Raw genomic sequence first — 20,715 nt, forward strand, 5'->3', positions numbered from 1 at the left:
TGTTCGTCCGTTCTTCCGACGGGGCCGCCAGGCGCCTCACTGTATCGAGCTTCGCTCCCAGAAACAGGGCCACCTGCGACGGCACCAGGTGGGACTTTGGGTAGTTTATGGCGAATCCCAGATCTGTGAGTAGCTGGACGGTCCTCGCAGTGTGTTCGACGGCGAGTTCCCTCGTCCTTGAGCTGATGAGCCAGTCGTCCAGGTAGGGGTAGACGTGAATCCCCTGCAGGCGCAGCCGCGCCGCCACTGGTGCTAGGCACTTGGTAAAGACCCTGGGGGCCGACTTCAATCCGAACGGCAGTGCTCTGAATTGGTAGTGGCGTCCCTGGACGACGAACCTGAGGAACTTTCGGTGACTTTTGAGGATGGGAACGTGGAAGTATGCATTCTCCCGGTCCAACGACGATAGAAAGTCGTCCTCTTCCAGCTGTCCCAGTACGTGCTGGAGGGTGACCATCCTGAACGTTTGTGATCTGATGTATTTGTTCAAACGACGAAGGTCCAGGATGGGGCGCCAGCCGCCCGTCTTCTTCCTGACGAGGAAGTACCTTGAGTACACCCCGGAACCCCGGAGCCTCTTCGGGACCAGCTCGATGGCTCCTTTCCTGAGCATCGCCCATACTTCCAACAGCAGTTGCGGGACGTGATTTTCCTTCCTGGCCACAGGTGGAACGTGAGGGCACTTCTTCAGGAATTCGATAGAGTGTCCTCTTGCCAGGGTATCCAGCATCCAACGGTCGGTGGAGATGGATTTCCACACGCCGACGAAATTCGTCAGCCGGCCTCCCACCGGGGTGCTTCGGTGGGGGCCCGAGACCATGGCCGGTTCAGTCCTGCTTGGAGGTGGAGGCCTTGCCGCCCTGGCCACCTTGCCGACGGCGGCGAGGCGCTCCCTGCTTGCCGCGGCCCCTGTAGGCCTCCTGCGATGAGGAGCGTGCCGCGTGGCGGTACGACGACGAGCCATGGCTGGATCCCTTGGAGGCACCCTGTCTGCCTCCGGGGCTCCGAAAGGGCCGTCGTTGCTGAAGGGCTCCTAGGGCGCGGGCCGTCTCCGTGTCCGTTTTTATGATTTGGAGGGATTCGTCCACCGCTTTCCCGAACAAGTTGCTGCCGTCGAACGGCATGTCCAACACCCTGGTCTGGACGTCCTGACGGAAGTCGGTCGCCCGGAGCCAACCCCGTCGTCGTAGGCAAACACCGTTGCCCAGCTGGCGGAACCCGGTATCGGCAAGATCGGTTGCCACCGTTATGGCGTGATCCGAAGCCACCTCGCCCTCCTGCAGTATTTCCAGGGCCTCGGACCTCTTGTCGTCCGGCAGGAAGTCCAATATGGGGGCCAGCTTAAACCAGAGCTCCCTGTCGTAACGGGCCACGATCGCCAGGGCGTTGGCCGCTTTGATCGTCGTTGCCGCCGATGAAATGACCCGCCGCCCCATGGCGTCCAACTTCTTTCCCCCGCCGTCCGGCGGGGAATTCGGCGTCGAGGCTGCTGACCCCGCCGCTTTCTTCTTCGCCGCCGCCGAGACGACCGAGTCTGGCGTTGGCTGGGCCCTGAGGCACAGGGGAGTGGTTTCGGGGACCCGGTACTTCTTCTCGTACCAGTCCCGTTTGGCTGGTGCCGTGGAGGGGTTTTTGAGAACCGACAGGCCCTCTTCCCAGATGTCATCGATTAGGGGCACCGCGATGACCGTCTTCCTCTTGGCCTCCCGGCGCTGATAGAGGAAACCTTCCTTTCTCTGCTCCTCCGGGCAGAGCTGAAACAATTCGGACGCCCTGGCGATCATGGCGTGGAATGAGCCAATCTCGTCGGGCGGCGAGGCCCGTGCGACGGGAGACCCGTTCCGTCGTCGTCGCCCTCAGACCCCGTCGTCGATCCCAATGCGCCGTCATCTCCCGACTCGTGGGAGGGTGAGGAGGGAACTGTAGGCCTTACGGGGGCAGGCGGAGGAGAGTGGGTCCTCCGTCGTTTGTTCTGAGAACTTCCCGACGCGCCGGGATGCGGGTCCTCCGGCCTGGGCGGTGGGAATCTCGTCCTTATCTCAGAGCATAAGGACTGGATGGCAGACAAAATGGCCGCAAGGGAAGGCCGCTCTTCCTCACCCTCGTCGTCTTCCTCGGTTATGTCCCGAGGATCTTCATGACGGGATCGAACCTTCTCGAATTGGACTTCGAGGTTCGCCACGGCCTCGGTCAGTTCCTCCTCCGAGGCTGACTCCGAGCTCGAGGAGGGCACCGTGCCCCCCCTCGCTTCTTCCATCATGGCGGCCACAACGATGGGTTGAAAAGAGGATTCCCTCCTTGGCGGCAGGGAAACTCTAGTCCCAGAGGCAGTCTCCGCTGGCGATGTCTCTGCCGGCTTGGCCAAAGTAGCCTCGATAGAGGCCTTCGCCTGCTGGGTAGGGGCCTTCACCACCTAAGGTGCGTCCCGGGCCTTCTCCTTCAGGGGAGGGGCAATGCCTCGCTCCCCCTCTTCCGAGATCGGACGGGGCTTCTCCCGAAGCTTACCCGGGGTCTCGGACTTTCTCTTCCCCGAACCGGAGCGTTGGCTCGTGGTTGCGGTGCCGGGGAAGGTGCGCCCTGCCTGGTGACCGAAGAGCCCGACCTTTCGGCGCTCCCGGAGCCAGCGGACTCGCAGCGATTGGCCTGGTGTTGGGCCCCCGTCGCTGGGGCGCCCGCACAGGACTTAGAAGCCCGCTCGGACCCTTTCTTCGTCTTCTCACCCGTCAAGCCCTTCTCCAACCAGCTTGCGAGACGGGATCGACGGTCCCTCATGGTCCACTCCGACAAGTTCTTGCAGAACTGGCAGTCCTTCTGTACATGAGTCTTGTCCCCATGAAGACAGTAGAGGCATCGCGAATGTCGTCTTCCTTAAACACATTCTGCAGCCCGCATCCAGGGCAGCTGCGAAACAGCTTGGGTCCGGACGACGAACTCGCATCCTGGGCCATCTCGAAGTAGGCCGCAAATCTTCTAGAATCCTCCAAGAGTTGATTCGACGAAATCTTCACCCTTGAGGGGCGTAGGAAAATCCTGCAACGGGTAGCCGTTAACGGGAGTATAAAGGGTGGAGCTTGAGGCTCGATTAACCGAAAAAATTTGAAAAATCACCTGAAAAAGCGCGAAACACGCAGTAAAAGCTTGAGAGCTAAGCACGAGGACTCCCAACACTTGAACGTGCGGTAAAAATCTGAAGATGGCTGCCAGAGGCGGGGCTTAGGTAGAGGGCAGTCATTGGCTGTGGTCAGTATGACGCAGAGATCAGTGATTGGTTACTACTAGGAAAGACAGATCAGAAACGAAACTGATACTGATTTTTTCTTTACCGAGGATTCCCAGCCTGACGACGGGGAATATTCATGAGCATGTGAATCCATGCCAGACCCCATGCTGGAGAAACAAGTTATATATTGTTCTTGCAACTGTAGCTCTCGCTCTTCGAGAAAGAAAGTCTTGTGTAGAAAACAATATCTAGCTGTTGGACTCTATATTAGATTTTAACAGGGATTCCCGGTTGGGACACCAGCAACCAGCTGTGTAAGGAGACTTGCACATGCATCATCTTGGAGCGTAATGCCAGGGGCACAGCGTTGCACATTTTACCTGTCAGCTACCAACTTTGGTTTTCTTGTGATCAGGCAGTTGTTAAAGTGCAGAATCTTTCAAACTTGATGTCATCGCCTTAGATGTGCCAGTTATCTGTGAACCCAGTTGAACATTCCAAGGCTCCAGTGCCTATTCTAGTGTCTCTGACTCAGCAATATGGGCATTTCCACCATTAAATGCATGTAGAAACACATTACAATAGATTCCTGTAATGCTTAACACTAAGAATAAAGAGTTACCAGTTCTAGAGCATTCGAGTTGTCCTTCAAAGAATTTGCGATCATCTGTTGTGTGGTGTCCAGATGGGTTAAAAGCTGGCCGAACTGCATGGCTGAGAAAAGGAAGAAAACAGTTTGCGATGATGTGGGGGTAATGGTGGCGTGCAGTTGGTCTTACACAAGCTTTTCATCTCCTTTACCATGCAATAAAACAGTGATGTTTCAATATTGGGAAAATAGGTTCAGATAAAGCGTTGAACTACACATTTAGTTTCGTAAATCTCATGCTTCATGTTCAACTCCATATAACAAGCTGGACTTGGAAAAGGCAGTCTTAGATATGGGATGTTTCAACATGATTTTTAACATAGTAAGGCATGTGCCAAGGCACTTATTCTATGTTTCATTATGTCCAAAATGTAAAGAAAACACATCAATAACAGCCATATCATCAAGTGATTGGAACAAAACAGATCAAATACATTGAGATTCTAACCTTGCTCGTGAAGCTGTTTTACTGCCACCAATCTCTGCACGACCTGGGGGAGAGTGGTGGACATGGAGTCCCATTTCTGGACTACTTCATATAACTGGTGCACCTAGAAAGAAAAAAGATCAGTGTTAAGACATCATTTCAATTTTGGGGATTCTATGGCTACTTTTTAGGGCCCATCAACTTTTGATTTTTCCATCTATTTTTGGATCTCCAACCTATTTTTGGTAGTCAGTGGGATTCCTACTGATGTCTCCCTAACAATGCAACCTCTTTTCACTCATTTTGAGAATATGGTGCTGGGTTGCCCATAAGGCTCCCAGTTCTAGGGGTGCTTCCTAAGCACCCCAATTGTGCCCTAGTGTAATATCAGCCTACATTGGTTTAATGATTTATGCTGGCGGCATCTATAATGTAGTTTTGGCTGCAACAGGTGCAAGCCATTTTACTGCACTGATAGACCAATACATCTGTTTGATCTTAATTGGGGTAGTAATGTAAATCCTGCCCTCAGCTATTTTGTGTTTTAGGGCTTCCTTTGTTCAATGGAACTAGGTAGACTTAAAATGTCCATTCTACACATGTAGGCGCTTTGTGATGCCACATGGCAGCCTTTATATTGGGTTTTAATGCTTTAGACCAGCATATGTTCGTGGGCTGTTCCTCTCACTTCCTGGGGGTCTCGGTGGTCTCGGTTGAGTGATCCTCCGAAGGGCCAACCTGACAGGTTAGTAATCTGGCCCCTTTGTTAATAGCCCCCTCTTGTGATTGGTAGGCTGGATTTAGCCTCTCTGAGTAGTAGTACTTAAGGGAGAACCCAATACATGGCCACTCTCTTGTTGCTAATGCCTGGTTCCTTTATCTCACAACTTACCTACATGTTGTATTGCTTATTATGATATGGTAGACCCATATTGAAGTATAGGGGTGATAAGCATCCTAATTGCAGTTTTCGGAACACACTAGTAGTATACTGAAGGTGTTACTTGCTGAAGTACTTATTTTACCTGATAAGAGGTTTATATGTGTAATAAACCAAGATCCCCACAGAATACAATCTCGAGTTAACCCTGCACTCTTCCACAGAAATATCCTTCCGTATGTTTTCTATAAAAAACTTTAATATTTTAAAAATCTCATATATAAACACAATTCTATTCCTTCACATACAATATTTCTCTAAAAATGGATTTTTTTGAAACACTTAAACATGCAATGTATCACACATTATTAGTGAAATCAGTTAATCAGAAGATCTTTCAATGATTCATATAATCAATGTTCCACTTTTTGTTGATAATAGTTGCCAAGTTCTTTATATCTCAATGCGTTTAGAAAATTAAACATTTCTTCTTCAGGAGCTGAATATAATCGATTTCTGTTCAATATACATTTAGAATCTCCGAAGTGAACTTTATCTGTTTCTACTGGACAGCGTATACTCACTGAATGATATGATATGATATTTTATTTGCATTGCGCTCGTACACAAGTGTGTCAGAGCGCGACTAGGCAAGGGAGGGGAACAAGGGAGAACACAGCACAACATAAAAACGATCTTACTAGGCCCAGTGACATTGAGAACGCGCAAGTGCATGGGAAAGGGAAAAGGGAAAAAGTACATGGAAGGGGGAGAGTGGAAAGTGCAGAAGCCGAGGAGCGCAGATAAATAAAATAAATAGAAAATTGAGGCAAACTGTGGTAGTGCAGCCAGCAAGTGGCAAGTGCTGTGTTTAAGGCAGCAGACTGGGTAAGTCTGAATAAGTGCAGAAAAGAAGAAAAATGGGGGGGGGGCTATATGGGTACAGATTCAGTCCGCAGTGCAAGGGGTGGCCAGGAGGCAGTGCAGGAAGGTGGCAGGGTGAGCAGGTACCTGGGCCCAGGTGACAGAGGGTGGCCAGGTGCACAGTGCCAAGAGAGCAGATCAGCAGGGGAGAAGGGGAGCGAAGGCAGAAGCAAAGAGGAAGGTTTTGAGGTGCTTCCGGAACCGGAGATGGTTCTCCTTAAGTTTTAGAATGGCAGGGAGGCTGTTCCAGAGGGAGGCCCCAGCCAAAGATAGAGATCTACCCCCAGCTCGTTTCTTTGAAAAACGACTGACCCTGAGGGAGTTAGAGGTAGAGGAGCGAAGAGCTCGAGAGGGGAGGTATTTGCGGAGGGATAGCTGAAGGTATTTTGGACCCAGGCCCCAGAAAGCATTGTGGACAATGCAGAGGGTTTTGAATTTAATCCTTGCATCCACTGGGAGCCAATGGAGAGATTTCAAAGCTGGAGAGATACGATCCCAGGGGCTTGAGGCCAAGGACAAGTCTCACAGTCCTGTTCTGGATAAGTTGTAGAGGGCGGAGAGTAGAGGCAGGTAGATTTAGAAAGAGGCTGTTACAATAGTCCAAGCTAGAGAGAACCAGAGCTTGGGATACCATGAGCTTCTGGGGGAAGGAGAGGAAAGGCAGAATACCTCTGAGGAGGTGTATTCGGACGTTTGACTTTTTAGAGACATCAGAGATATGGGCCGAGAAGGAAAGTGTGGAGTCAAAGATGACGCCAAGGTTCTTAGCCTCGCAGGTAGGGGTAGGAGGAGGGCTAAGGAAGGCCGGCCAGAGAGTGAGGGAAAAGGATGGAGATGGTGTGCCGATGAGGAGGATCTCCGTCTTGCTGGCATTCAGACAAAGATCATTGGCGGCACACCAATTTTGAATGGCAGTTAGGCAGTCAGAGATGAGAGAGGGAGAGGAGGTGGCCGAGGGCAGCCGGAAAATGAGTTGAGTGTCTTCAGCGTAGCACTGGAAATAGATGATAGGAAAGACCCCAGTTGGACTGGGAGGGTCGATCAGAGAGGAAAGAGGTCAGCCAGGCCAGAGCCTGATCAGTGATACCCAGATTATCACGAGACGGTTGAGCAGGATGGTGTGGTTGACCGTGTCGAAGGCAGAAGAGAGATCAAGAAGGATGAGGACAGAGGGAATGTTAGAATCAAGGTTGGAGAGCAGATCTTCACGGATATTGAGGAGAGCAGTTTCCGTGCTTCTGGCCGCTCTGAAGCCAGACTGGTGGTCATGGAGACAACCAACATAATCTGAATGAAGGTTAAGCTGAGAGATGGCCAGCTTTTCCAGGAGTTTGCCCAGAAAGGGGGTAATGGAAACTGGGCGATAGTTTGCCGGACAGGAAGGATCAGCTGTGGGTTTCTTGAGAAGAGGATGCACAAGGGAGTGCTTCAGAGGGGAGGGGAAGGATCCTGAGGCAAACGAGTGGTTGCAAAAATCAGCAAGGGCAGGAGCGAGGGTGTCAATGTGGTCCTTGATGGTTTTGGAGGAACAGGGATGAACCTGTTTTGACGAGGCTTTCATAGATCGAACTTGTCTAGCGACCTCGTCAGGGGAGAAAATAGGAAAGGAAGAGAAGGATGGTGGGGGGGTTCTTAAAGGGGGGTCTCCAAGCACAGACTGAGAGGGAATAGGAGGGGGAGGGGAGGCGAGGGTGGACAGGATGTCCTGGGTTTTAGAGATAAAGTGTGAGGCAAGGGCATTGCAGAGAGCCTGGGAGGCAAGAGGAGGGGAGGAGACTGCTGCAGGGTTGGCAAGCTCCTTGCAGATTTTAAAGAGTTCGGCCGAGTTGTTGGATGCCGCAGACACGGGCTTGAATGTGGGCTCTCTTCTTAGTGTGGACAGAGAGTCGGTATTGCCTTTGGATCAGGCGACAGGCCAGTTTGTCAGAGGATGAGCAAAAAGACCTCCATTTCCTCTGAGCTGCCCTACACTTACGTTTAAGTGTAGCTAGGTCGGAATCATACCAGGAATTGCACTTGGCTTTGGACTTCAAGCGGATCCTCATGACAGGGGCATGAGCATCAAGAGTATCAGAGATGGAAGAGTAGAGAAGGGACAGGGTTGTGTCAGGGTGTGAGTCAGCCAGGGGAGGAGGCGGGGGAGAGAAGGTGGCAGCGAAAGCCACAGCTGACACACGCTTCATAGGTCGGATGTCCGAGAAGGTAAGTGGAAGTGTTGGGGTATGGTTGGCTTGGGGAGAAGAGAGTGAGAGATGGGAGGAGAGGAGGCAGTGGCCACTCCAGGAGAGAGGAGTGGTCAGAGGAATAGAGAGGGGGAGGCCAGGGGAGATCAAGACATCAAGTGTGTGTCCTGCAGAGTGCGTCGGGCCAGAGGGGAGGATGGAGAGGGTATCGCCGAGGTTGCGAAAGAGCAGCGATGAGGGACAGTGAGAATCGAGGTGAATGTTGAGGTCACCCCGGAGGAGGAGGAGAGGTCGGCCCACTCAGAGAGAAAAGAGGTGATTTGCCCGGGGGGGGCGGTAGAGAGTAGCAACAGTAAGAGAGTGGCTAGGAGTGAGAGCCTGTAGACAAGGCATTCAAAATGAGTAAATCTGAATGGGAATGATAGTGGCAGGAATCCACTCAGGAAAGATCAGGGCTACGCCCCCTCCAGGTCGAGTGGATCTGGGTGCGGAGAGGATCTTGTAGCCCTCAGGGAGTAAAGTGTCAAAGCTTGTGACAGCTAGCCGTGAACCATGTCTCTGTAAGACTGAGGACATCAAGGTCCAGTTCTTCAAGGAGGTGGCAGATGTCAGAGGCGTGTTTGACAGCAGAGCAAGAGTTGAGAGTGGCAAGATGAAGAAGGTTGTCGGCCTTAAAGACCTTCCGGGGAGGGGTACAAATCAGAGGTACGCCGTGCGGAGTTGTGGAGGTAGACTGAAGAGTGGCAGAGGAGGAGGAAAAAGTGGGTAAAATAGCCAGGGAGTGAGAGGAGGGGACAGCTGGAGATCAGAGGAAGTTGATGAGGCGAGGGAAATGCCTATCGAAGAGGAGGAGATTGGCCTGAGGACCTTGGACCATGACAGTGCCATTTAGGTAGACATTAAGGATGACTCTGGAGGAGTCGAATGAAGCCATGAGGACATCCCAGCGAGTGCCACCATTAATGGGAGAGGAGGAGACAGGATAAAGCAAAGAGATCATATGGGGGGGTCCATAGATCCGGCAAAGGAACAATAAAGAGGATGTCGGTGAGGGTCTGTCTGGAAGAGGCGCTGGTATAGTTATCAGCGATGGAGAGTCCAGGGTTGGAGACCAAGAGATCCTTTTTAAATTTATTTTTTCCAGACTTAGTGAGAAGGGAAGGGTAGTTGATAGAGAAGCAGTTGGAATAGATGGGAGAAACAGAAAGCGCCATGAGTGGAAATGAGAAGAGGCAGAGGGAGGAGTAAGCAAGTAAAGCAGTATTGAACAGTCACTGGGCTAGCAGGTTACAATCAATGGCCAAAGGTTAAATGCAGAAATACACTGAAATTGAACTTTCAAGTAAATGCAAAAATACACCTTAGTTTGACTTTCAAGTAAATGCAGAAATACACTGAAGTTGAACTTTCAAGTAAATGCAAAAATACACCCAAGTTTGACTTTCAAGTAAATGCAAGAATACACCCAAGTTTGACTTTCAACGTGTATTCTCCAGTCTTTGTACTTCATCTCTACTCTTATCCTCTACAATTTGAAATATCTTTCACCATCAATGAACTTGAATGATGTTCCTTTTTTCAATTTGTCTTGTTTCCACAGTACTGCTTTTACAGTAGTCCATTATTGGAATCTGCCCTATCTGCTATTATGGGAATACTGATCTCCCCCTAACATCTCAGTTTACTTTCTGTCCCAAAAGCCATGTTATAGTACCAATCTCTAATCTTGTCACCCAATCAGTCTTGGGGATATAGAACCCAGCTATCCATTTCTAAACTCCCAAAGATCTATTTCCCAGCTCACTAGGTCTCTAGGCATATAATGCCCTGCTCGCTATACACCAGCCACCACCCAGTCTTGCCCATGCACTGGGTGCATTCTTCAGCCAATGTTCAGATACGCAGCATACCAGGCCTCTCTGCTCGCTCAGACCTCATTGGCCTTTCAGCGCTCTAAAGTCTCTCACAACTTATAGGTCTCTTCTCACTTCCTCCTCCTGCCGGTGTGCCTTATTAGCCGGCAGGCAGGAAGGCTTTGCTGGTTCTCAGAGTCCTCGTCAGCTCTTGGGAAGGGGTCAAGTCATTGACTGTCGCAGAGGTTTATAGGGAAAGGAAAGTCAACCTCGTCAGAATCGGCAAAAGCTGCGGTTGCATGCAGATTTCACCCAATGATTTCCAAATGCGACAAAAGCAAGAGGAAAGCCTAGCAGCTAGTGGTAAAAGGAGGTGTCAAAATCACAGTTCACACATGTAGGCGACTCAAGGATCCAGGACAAATCAAGAAACCAGAATGACATTATTGGACAGGTCTTTGCCCAGCATTTCAAAGGTGATATGCTTCTATCGTGCAAAGTTTTAGGTCGCAGATCCTACCTCCAGCTCCTTGCAGGAGTTTTGGGGTTCAGCAAGTCTGGGAGGCAAGTAATCATATCGGCTCAGTCAAGGCCACAGGTGTCGTTCCCTCTGGTCTTGCGAAGAATACCGAGTAGCGCAGAACCCTGCAGCCATTGCAGCTTCAGCAGAGCGTCTTTCCTCTTTAGGTGGGAGTCTTCTTTAGCTGCTTCGGAACGAGTCCCAGCGACTCACAAAGAGGTATGTTGCAGAAACCCACATCTTCAAGCACACTAGGGAGCTGCTTTCACATCCAGCTTCCTATCAGGTAGAGCAACCATTCAGCCATTTGGCAGCCACCAAATTAGGGATGGTTGTCACATTTAAACCTTGCCAGTCAAACACGCAGGATGTTTATTCAACAGCGAATCCCAGACATGCATTCATTCAAGGGGTCAGACCGGTCATGGCTACTCTGAGATCCCATCTGGAGTTTAACATAGACCATGATCTTACTTACAAGGCCGTGGAATTATTGTCATGCTTACACTGCGCAAAAAGCATTGCTGTGGTGTCTCACTGAACTTCAGAAAACAGATTGCCATTTCATTGGACACGTGCAGGAAGCAATCCATGTGTTCCCTGAAAAGTAAACTGGCTGCAATATAGTATGCAGCCTTGTAATAATTCACAAAGAGCTACCACAATACAGTGAGTAACATAAGGAGCAGAACAGGAAGATCCAACAAAAAAGACTACAGGGTAGACTTGGGCATCTAACATAGCACTCTTAGGGACTCCCGGGACACAGACAGTTACATTGTTGGTGCAGATATGGGTAGGAACTCATTGAGGAAAAATAAGGTGGATAAAACATGACGACCAAAAAAAAAAATAAAGGAACTCAAACAAGGTCACAGGATAATTCTTTAGACCAAACAACCTCCTCCATGGCCAACCTGCTTGTGCATTTAGATTAAATGATTAACACACACTATATGACAACTAGGTAACTGCAAAAGTGCTTGGCTTTCTAGAACACTGTTCATACTGAGAAGTAAACTATAGAGGACACAAAAGCATAAATGCAACGGAAGGGAATTTATCTTTACAAATGCTGTACAAAAGAAAAACTGTTTTCATCATAAATGTTAACAATTCACCTTGCTCTGTGTGTCAGCATCTTCAATAGTTCCCTTGTGCTTTGCAATCTCGTTCATCTTCCCAAGGACACTCTAGGGAAAAATGAGTAAAGTAATTTAGCAATAGGCCAGTCTCTAGTGTTGCATGGTTCACAGAAGAAAAAGGAAAACAGTAATTACCACAAGGAACAAATATTTCAACAGTATACCATATCTTAATACAATGTTGCATTTTCTGACATACAAATGATCTTATGTATTAGGCATGGGAATTAAATTACAAAATAATACCTTCATAGTGATTCATGAAGGCCTGCTTCTACAGCACAAGGGGACGGAAAACTGCTCTAAAGATGCTGCATAAAACAGGAAAAGTATTTAGAATGTTAAACCTCATTATGCGAAACCTCCATTAGACAACCGCGCCCCAATACAACTATGCCCTGTATCTCAACTGCAACTTCTCTAGTTTTGATGACAACCATGAGAAAACAGTACCGGGGATAGCTAGATGGGAGTTGTGAAGGAGTTAGAGCCACGGAAAAACAGTACTTAAATTGCCAAGAAGGTAATTTGTTACTCTCATTTATCAGGCTCGCCAACCCTGTTGGCAAAGGATTCAGCAACAAAGTATTGTAGGGAAGAGGCGCAGCAGAATATCGAAGGAGGTTTCAAGCAAATTGTCTAGACAACAATTTCTGTTTGAACGAAGCATCTCATCTGGAGGAAATTTCCAAGGAATAGTGATTGCAGAAAACACAGGGAAAAGTGGCTGTCCGACAGATATGAGAAATGGGCACATGCCTCTGAAAGCTACAAATGCAGCCTTAGATCAGATGGAATGCACATGGTCTCTCGGGGAAGGGAAGACTGTGCAGTGTGTATGCCTTATAAATGTAGCACACAATTCATCTGGTAATGGTGACCTTAGCAAACCTACGTCTAGGTGAAACACCACCATGAGGGACAAAAAGATGATCCAACCTATGGAAAGGCCTTGTTCTGTACAAATATAAATGTTAACGTTTTGACCACATTCAAATGAGGAAGGCTTCCAAGGCTAAGAAACTGGTTTACACCTGGTTCAAATAAATCAGAGAAGACGGAGGATGGAACTGTCTCGACTCATGTAAGACCATGCAGGGCTCCTTACAGTATAAAGCCTGCAACCTGTTCAATCCCCTGGGCCAGGGTGGCGGAAACTATAAAGACAGGTTAGCATTAGGAAATTTTTTTTTTTTGCCCCTTTTCCGCCTTCGATTCCCATGGGACCATCAGTCTTTTTGCTTATTTTTTATCCCCGTCTTAACTTTTGGAGATTAGTAAAGCTTCTGCTAGACTTTCCTTGCCTGTTTTACTCATTCTTATGGGGGAAACTGACTAGTGCCTAAGACTGTCAGTACTGAGAGACTTTGGGCCTCATTACGAGGTTGGCGGTAACCCGCCGTTGCCGCCAACCCCTTAACACCATTACTGCCACCTGACATCCCGGTGCCACCGGGTTATATCACAAGAGGCGGCAGGACAGTTATAGTCCCAAAGAAGTCTATGGGAATGGGGACACTGAAGCACTGGCGCCGTTAGTAAAGGTGCCAGTGCTTCAGTGAAAACCATGCCGGTAGGAGCCTCAACTTCCGGCAGGTCAGGCCTGCTGGGAGTTCAGTGACCCCTACCGGCATACTTCTAGTTGGGTGGTCCGGGAAGGGTGTCCATACATTGCTACCGGCACTTTTATTTCCAGACCGCCAAACTCGTAATGAGGCCCACTGTATGTCTTTTGGAATTCTTGTATTTTTACTATTGCACACACCACCCTACAGTGAAGTGCAGTTAGGATACTTTTTACTGGATGGCTTTTTGGTTATGATTTACTGGTGGCAGCTGTGTGGTATTTACAGTTTGTGTGATATTTATATCATGCAATTTTGTATTTAATGCAAATGCCTACTAAAGGTGACTAGCGCCCTCAAATGGCTATGTCACAAGATTTACCCTTGTTCGTTGGCCTTATTCCTGCCTTCTCAGGTAAAGAAATGCCAAATGTGGTAATTCTTTTCCAGGTCAAAGCTGGTGCTTTGGCAGGCAAGCAGGCTTTGTGTGTTGGAGCAGCTGTATTGACCAGTGTTTGACCTATATGGACAACCATGGGCTGTTTGAATGTTGCAGACACTTACCATTGGTGGGGTTGGGCTAGCTGCCAGCCTGAAACTTGTATAAAAGGAAAGCTTCTGCAGCTGTTCCGACAGATCATTGTGGGAACCAATACTTCGAATGCATTGTGTCCTCCCACATATTGCTCATCTTAGATATATCCTTACCTTCAGCTTTGCTGCTTTGGGAAAGTATCCGTCGAGTGTCAACGTCATAGATGTATAAAAGGGTAGAGCCGTGCCCGTTGGCCTCAGTTCCGTTTTTCCGATAGCTTTCGGTTCGTATCAAGAAAACGGCGCTTCAGTTCTCGTGAAAATGTCTTCGTCATCGAACCCTTCCATGCCTAAAACGGTCTTAAAAAAATGTCAGAAATGCGGGAAGACGATGTCGTTAACAGATCCCCATCGAAATTGCCTCTGGTGCTTGGGTCCCGACCATCGGCTAGATGAGTTCCTGTCAGTTGATGACCAATAAAGCTATAAAGGAACGGATAGGTAAACTGGCGGTGGAGGAGGAGACCTCGAAGTCTTCTTCGAGATGAAATAAAGGCTCGGATTAGTCTAGTGAAAGACGTGACAAATCGAAGATATCAAGGTTGATAAGTAGATCTAGGAAGTCGTCTTCTTCAAAAAAGTCAAAGAAAAGGCGACAGCGATCTCCCTCTTCCTATTCTTCAGAAGAGGTTATCACCTGCCCTTCTAAAGAGGATTCCCCAAAGAAGTAGGAGGCCTTCAGAGCCTCAATGTTAAACAACTTTGAGAATGCAGCCCAGACCCCCTCAAAGAAGTCTAGTGAAGGCCATGTCGTTGCTCATACTAAAAGTGACATGGGAAGATTTAAGACAAAAAGATGCGACGAGAAATCATCAGGGGCGTCTTCAAGGGGATCCGGAAGCAATACTCGACAAAATGCCACCGGATACTCATCCGCCATTAAAATGGTCATCGAAGGCTTCCTCAAAGTCTTTTTCAAAGATGTCAGAGTCCAAGGTGTTGTCGACAGGCCACTCGAAGACTCTTAAGTCGAGCACTCTTTCGACAGTGTCGAGGGTTACTTAGATGGCGTTGATAGCTCCTTCGACGATATCAAAGGCTCCTTCGACTGTATCGAAGCCATTATCGATAACGTTGACGCCATCGATGCCCTTGTCAACGTCTTAATTGATTCCTATTCCTAAATCGACTTCTGTGTCGAAGGCAAAGTCTATGCTGCCGGAGAAGATTTTTCATCCTGAAGATAGACAGGATTTTTTCAAATCCATGTCCTCCATTTATGAGGAAAGATCCTCAGAGGAGGAGGATGTTTCACCGGCTGGTGTAAAGTTTGGAACAAGGGAAGTTCCTGAGGAGTTGATTGACCCTCAATCAAAAAAGGCAGACCTATATGAGTGTCTGCAGACAGCAAGTGGTCTGGACGCATCTCCAGAGTATGAGTTTGAAAAACCTGATCCTGCTGATCATGCAGATGCAGGGTACAAGACATTAATGAGTAGGGTAACAGAATTTATGGAATGGAACAGAAATTCCCCTACTTACCAAGATGATGACATGACAGACATCCTTTCAGGGGGACCTCAACAAGACCCCATACTTTCTTTTCACATAGCTTTGCAAAGGAAGGTGATGACTGCATGGGAAAACCGTGAGTCAGCTCCTGCAGTTAATAAGAAATTCACATCTAAATGCAGGCCCTCTTCTTCAGACCCTGAATATGGAACAAGTTACTTACCTGTAACTGTTGTTCTCCAGCATGGGTCTGGCATGGATTCACATGCTCATGAATATTCCCCGTCGTCAGGCTGGGAATCCTCGGTAAAGAAAAAATCAGTATCAGTTTTGTTTCTGATCTGTCTTTCTTAGTAGTAACCAATCGCTGATCTCTGGGTCATACTGCCCCCAGCCAATGACTGCCCTCTCCCTAAACCCTGCCTCTGGCAGCCATCCTCAAACTTTGTTGCACGCCAACTGGCAGTATGACCAAGTGAAGAGCCTCAAAGGGATAGGTGGGAGGGTTTGCATGTGAATCCATGCCAGACCCATGCTGGAGAACAACAGTTACAGGTAAGTAACTTGTTCCTTCTCTAGCATGGGGTCTGGCATGGATTCACATGCTCATGAATAAAAGAATACATAGCAGTATACACAGACTCAAAATTAAGCAATACAACAACTCAACATTAAGCATCTCTTACCTCCTCACCAGGCTCACCTTAAGCGAACAGGTTGCGCAGCACTGCTTACCGACCCTGGACTCCTCCCTGGAGTCCCGATCGACGCAGTAGAATCTTGTGAAGGTGTGCGTCGACCTCCACGTAGCAGCCCTACAGATGTCCAGCAGGGGCACACCAGATAGGAACGCCGTGGTAGCAGCGATCGCTCTGGTCGAATGGGCTCTCGGACGGCCGGGCAGCGGTCGGTTTGCCAACCGGTGACAATGCATGATGCAGCCGGAGAGCTCTAGCTACATCCAGCGGGTGCAAAGTCCTCTCGGCCGGCGTTGAAGGCGACGGGAAGAAAACTGGTAGCACCAAGGGCTCGTTGAGGTGGAAGTCTGACGGCACCTTGGGCATGAAGGAGGGGTGCCTCCTAAGCACTACCCTTGTGTCATGAAAAGTCAAGTATGGAGGCTTGCAAGATAGGGCCTGAATCTCTCCCACTCGTCGTGCAGAGGTGATGGCCACGAGGAACGCTGTCTTCCATGACAGGAACTTCAAAGGCGCCGAATGCATAGGCTCGAATGGGGCTCCCATGAGCCTAGTCAGCACCACATTAAGTTCCCACGCCGGGGCAGGAGCCTTCACCGGCGGGAATGATCGGAATAGACCCTTCATAAATTCCTTTACCAGGCGATGAGACCACAAGGACGCCCGTCCCGTAGTCCTGGTATATCGGGAGATGGCAGCCAGATGAATTTTTATGGAGGCGTGAGCCAGTCCAGCTTTGGCCAGCGACAGTAAGTACGGCAGCACTTGAGGGGCCGTAATCCGCAGAGGGTTAATCTTCTGTGCATGGCACCAGACAGAGAACCTCTTCCATTTATGACCGTAACACTTGAGAGTTGAGGACTCCCTGGCTTTTGCAAGAACCTCTCTGCAATCAGCTGGGATATCGTACCCTCCAAACTCTAGTGCTGCAGGAGCCAGGCCTGCAAGTTCAGCGACTGTGGGTCGTGGTGTAGAATGGCGCCTCCTTCTCTGGAGAGAAGATCTGCGTCCGCCGGCAGCCTAACTGGCGGGGACGGTGACAAGTCCAGAAGGTCCGGGAACCAGACCTGCCTCAGCCACGCCGGTGCGACGAGGATCATCCTGCACCTGGACTTCTTGAGCTGGCTGATGAGGCGGAGCAGCAACGGCAATGGAGGGAACGCGTATAGAAACAGGCCGTCCCAAGGGAATGAGAAAGCATCGCCCATGCTCCTCGGCTTTGGGGACCTGCTGGCGAACCTCTGGCACTTGGAGTTCGTCGACGTCGCGAACAGTTCGATCTGGGGTTTGCCCCATCGTTGGAAGAGTCGATCCACTTGATTCTGGCGCAGTTCCCACTCGTGGCACAAGCGCAGCTCCCTGCTGAGTGAGTCGGCGATGGTGTTTTTTATTCCTGCCAGGTGGAAGGGAACCAGAAACATCCCCTGGGCGACGGCCCAGTGCCACAGATGCTGGGCCTCCTTGGATAGGGCTGGGGATCTGGTGCCCCCCAGCTTCCGTATGTGGAACATCGTGGTGGTGTTGTCGGTGAAGATCCTCACCACTTTGCCCTTGAGGGACGGGAGGAACGACTTGAGCGCCCAGAACACTGCACAGAGCTCCAAGATGTTGATGTGAAGAGACCTCTCCTCCGGGAGCCAAAGGCCTCTTGCGTGGAGATCTCCGGTGTGGGGCCCCCCCCCACCCTCCAGAGAGGTGTCCGTAGTCACCGTCTCCTGAAACGCCGGGGTTTGAAAGTCTGTGCCCGTCATGAAGTGAGCCTGCGTGACCCACCATAGGATCGCCCGACGGAACTCCTCGTCGAGGGGGATCCTGTCCTCGAAGCAGCCCCCCGCCTGAAACCAGCAGGCGTCGAGGAACTCCTGTAGCGGACGCATCCGAAGTCTGCAAAGGGGCACAAGGTAGATGCATGAGGACATCATCCCGAGAAGGGACTTGATGGACCTCACCCTGGCCACATCAGTGGCCAACAGTCGCCGTACCTTGCCCAGGATGGTTTTGGTCCTCTCCTCTGAAGGGGAGGCCAATTGCTCCTCTGTATCTAGCTTCACCCTCAAAAACAGTGCTACTTGCGACGGAATCAGGTGGGATTTGGGGTAGTTGATGGAGAACCCCAGCTCCATGAGCAACCGGACGGTCCTCGCCGTATGATCGACGGCGAGTTCCTTTGACTTTGCCCGGATTAGCCAGTCGTCCAGGTACTTCACCAGGCCACCAGGGTTTGCGTGGTAATCTTGTCCTTATGCAGGCACTTGGTGAAAACCCTGGGTGCTGACTTTAATCCAAACGGTAGGGCTCTGAATTGGTAGTGGCGTCCTTGAACCACAAACCTGAGGAACTTCCTGTGCCTTTTTAGAATGGGGATGTGGAAGTAAGCATCCTCCAGGTCCAGCGACGATAAGAAGTCGCCTTCCTCCAGCTGCCCCAGTACGTGCTGGAGGGTGACCATCCTGAATTTCTGCGCCTTGATGTATTTGTTTAACCGACGCAGGTCTAGGATGGGGCGCCAACCGCCTGTCTTCTTCTTGATGAGGAAGTACCTTGAGTATATTCCGGAGCCCCAGAGCCTCCTGGGGACGAGCTCGATGGCACCTTTCTTGAGCATCGCCTTTACCTCCAACAGCAATTGAGGGACGTGATTCTCCTTCCTGGCCACGGGAGGAATGCGAGGGCACTTCTTTAGGAATTCCAGCGAGTGCCCGTTGGCCAGGGTGTCCAACACCCAACGATCGGTGGAGATGGACTCCCACACCCTGATGAACTTCGTCAGTCGGCCTCCCACTGGGGTGCTTCGGTGGGGGCCCGACCACCCGGCCGGGTCAGTCTTGCTTGGAAGCGGCCTTGCCGCCGACGGCGGGAACCCTTTGCTTGCCGTGACCTCTGTAGGCCTCCTGGGAAGAGGAGCGGGCCGCCTGGCGGTAGGTGGAGGAGCCACAGCTGGATCCTTTGGAGGCACCCTGTCTGCCTCCAGAGCTCCGAAAGGGCCGTCGCTGCTGAAGCACCCCCAGGGCCCGGGCCATCTCTGAGTCGGTCTTGATGGCCTGTAGAGACTCATCCACCGCCTTACCAAAGAGGTTGTTGCCGTCGAACGGCATGTCCAACACTCTGGTCTGGACGTCCTGGTGAAAGTCTGTCGCCTTGAGCCATCCTCGTTGTCGGAGGCAAACTCCGTTGCCCAGTTGGCGAAATCTGGTATCGGCAATGTCCGTTGCCACCGTAATGGCGTGATCTGACGCCACCTCGCCCTCCTGCAGAATTTCTAGGGCCTCTGCCTTTTAGCCATCAGGCAGGAAATCTAGCAGGGGAGTTATCTTGAACCAGAGCTCCCTGTCGTAGCAGGCCACGATCGCTAAGGCATTGGCCGCCTTAATCATCGTCGCTGCCGATGAGATGACTTGTCGTCCCATAGAGTCCAACTTCTTACACTCGCTGTCCGGCGGGGAAGTGGAAGTTGAGGCCGCCGCGCCCGCTGCCTTCTTCTTAGCCACTGCCGAGACGACCGAGTCTGGCATGGGCTGGGCCCTGAGGCACAAGGGGGCGGCATCGGGGACTCGGTACTTCTTCTTGTACCTGTCCCTTTTGACGGGTGTCATGGCAGGGTTCTTGAGGACAGCAAGCCCCTCGTCCCAGATGTCGAGTAAAGGCACCGCGAGGACCGTCTTCCTCTTAGCCTCTCGTCGTTGGTACAGAAACCCCTACTTTTTCTGTTCTTCAGGGCAGAGCTGGAAGAGCTCAGATGCCCTGGTTATCATGGCGTGGAAAGAGCCAACCTCGTTGGCTGGGGACGCACACGAGGGGGATGACGACGGGATGTCTACTGTGTCATCGCCGCCGTCATTGTCCGTCCCCGTCGCCGTATCCTCTCCCGGCGAGGGGTCCACCGGTCTCGCAGGCACGAAGGGTGGAGCGGGGTGGAGGGCTTCCCGACGGGCCTGGTTCTGGCTCCTCCGTCGGGGTGCATGGTAATCTTGTCCTCATCTCGGTACATAAGGATTGGATTGCCAACAAAATGGCCGCCAAGCTATCCTGGGGCTCGGGCAATGGCTGCGACGGACATGATGGCCGCTCCAGTGGGCCCTGTTCGTCGTCCTTGTCGCTATCCTCGATCACGTCAGCAGGGACCGTCCCCTGGGATCGAACCTTCTCGAACCTCTCGTTGAGATTTATGAACCTCTCGTTGAGGCCTATGGACCTTTCGTTGAGGCCCCTCTCGGTCTCCACCAGTTCCTCCACACTGGCTGATTCCGAGTCTAACGGCCACCGGCCCCCGTCTCTTTTTCAGCCAGGGGCTTCACGGGGGTCTTAGCGATGGGCTGGAAAGAGGATTCCCTCCGCGGCGGCAGGGATACTCTGGGCCCAGAGGCCGTTTCCATTGGCGTAGCCTCAGCCGGCTCTGACAGGGTCGCAGAGACCACTTCGGTAGAGGCCTTAGCCGGGTGGATCAAGGCCCTCACCACCTTAGGTGCGTCCTGGGCCTTCACCTTGGGGGAGGGTCAACGCCTCGCTCCCCCTTCGAGATCAACCGGGTCCGCTCCAGCGGCCTACCCGGGTTCTCGGACTTCCTCTTCCCCGACCCAGAGCACTGGCTCGTGGTCGAACGTGCCG

General features: G+C 50.9%; 1 protein-coding gene across 2 annotated transcripts in view; it reads right to left on the reverse strand.

The window, feature by feature from the left end:
* DCTN2 (dynactin subunit 2) overlaps positions 1-20,715 on the reverse strand; it is a 752,351-nt gene that overhangs the window by 30,427 nt on the left and 701,209 nt on the right. For both annotated transcript variants that reach the window (XM_069653593.1, XM_069653592.1), the window contains exons 11-13: positions 11,778-11,849; positions 4,318-4,420; positions 3,843-3,934 (exon numbers count right to left, since the gene is read on the reverse strand). In XM_069653593.1, the coding sequence (XP_069509694.1) occupies positions 3,843-3,934; positions 4,318-4,420; positions 11,778-11,849 (267 nt within the window). The remainder of the gene's footprint in view (positions 1-3,842; positions 3,935-4,317; positions 4,421-11,777; positions 11,850-20,715) is intronic.

The sequence above is a fragment of the Ambystoma mexicanum genome, chromosome 3q, assembly GCF_040938575.1.
Source record: "Ambystoma mexicanum isolate Mex_15411 chromosome 3q, UKY_AmexF1_1, whole genome shotgun sequence".
NCBI lineage: Eukaryota > Metazoa > Chordata > Amphibia > Caudata > Ambystomatidae > Ambystoma > Ambystoma mexicanum.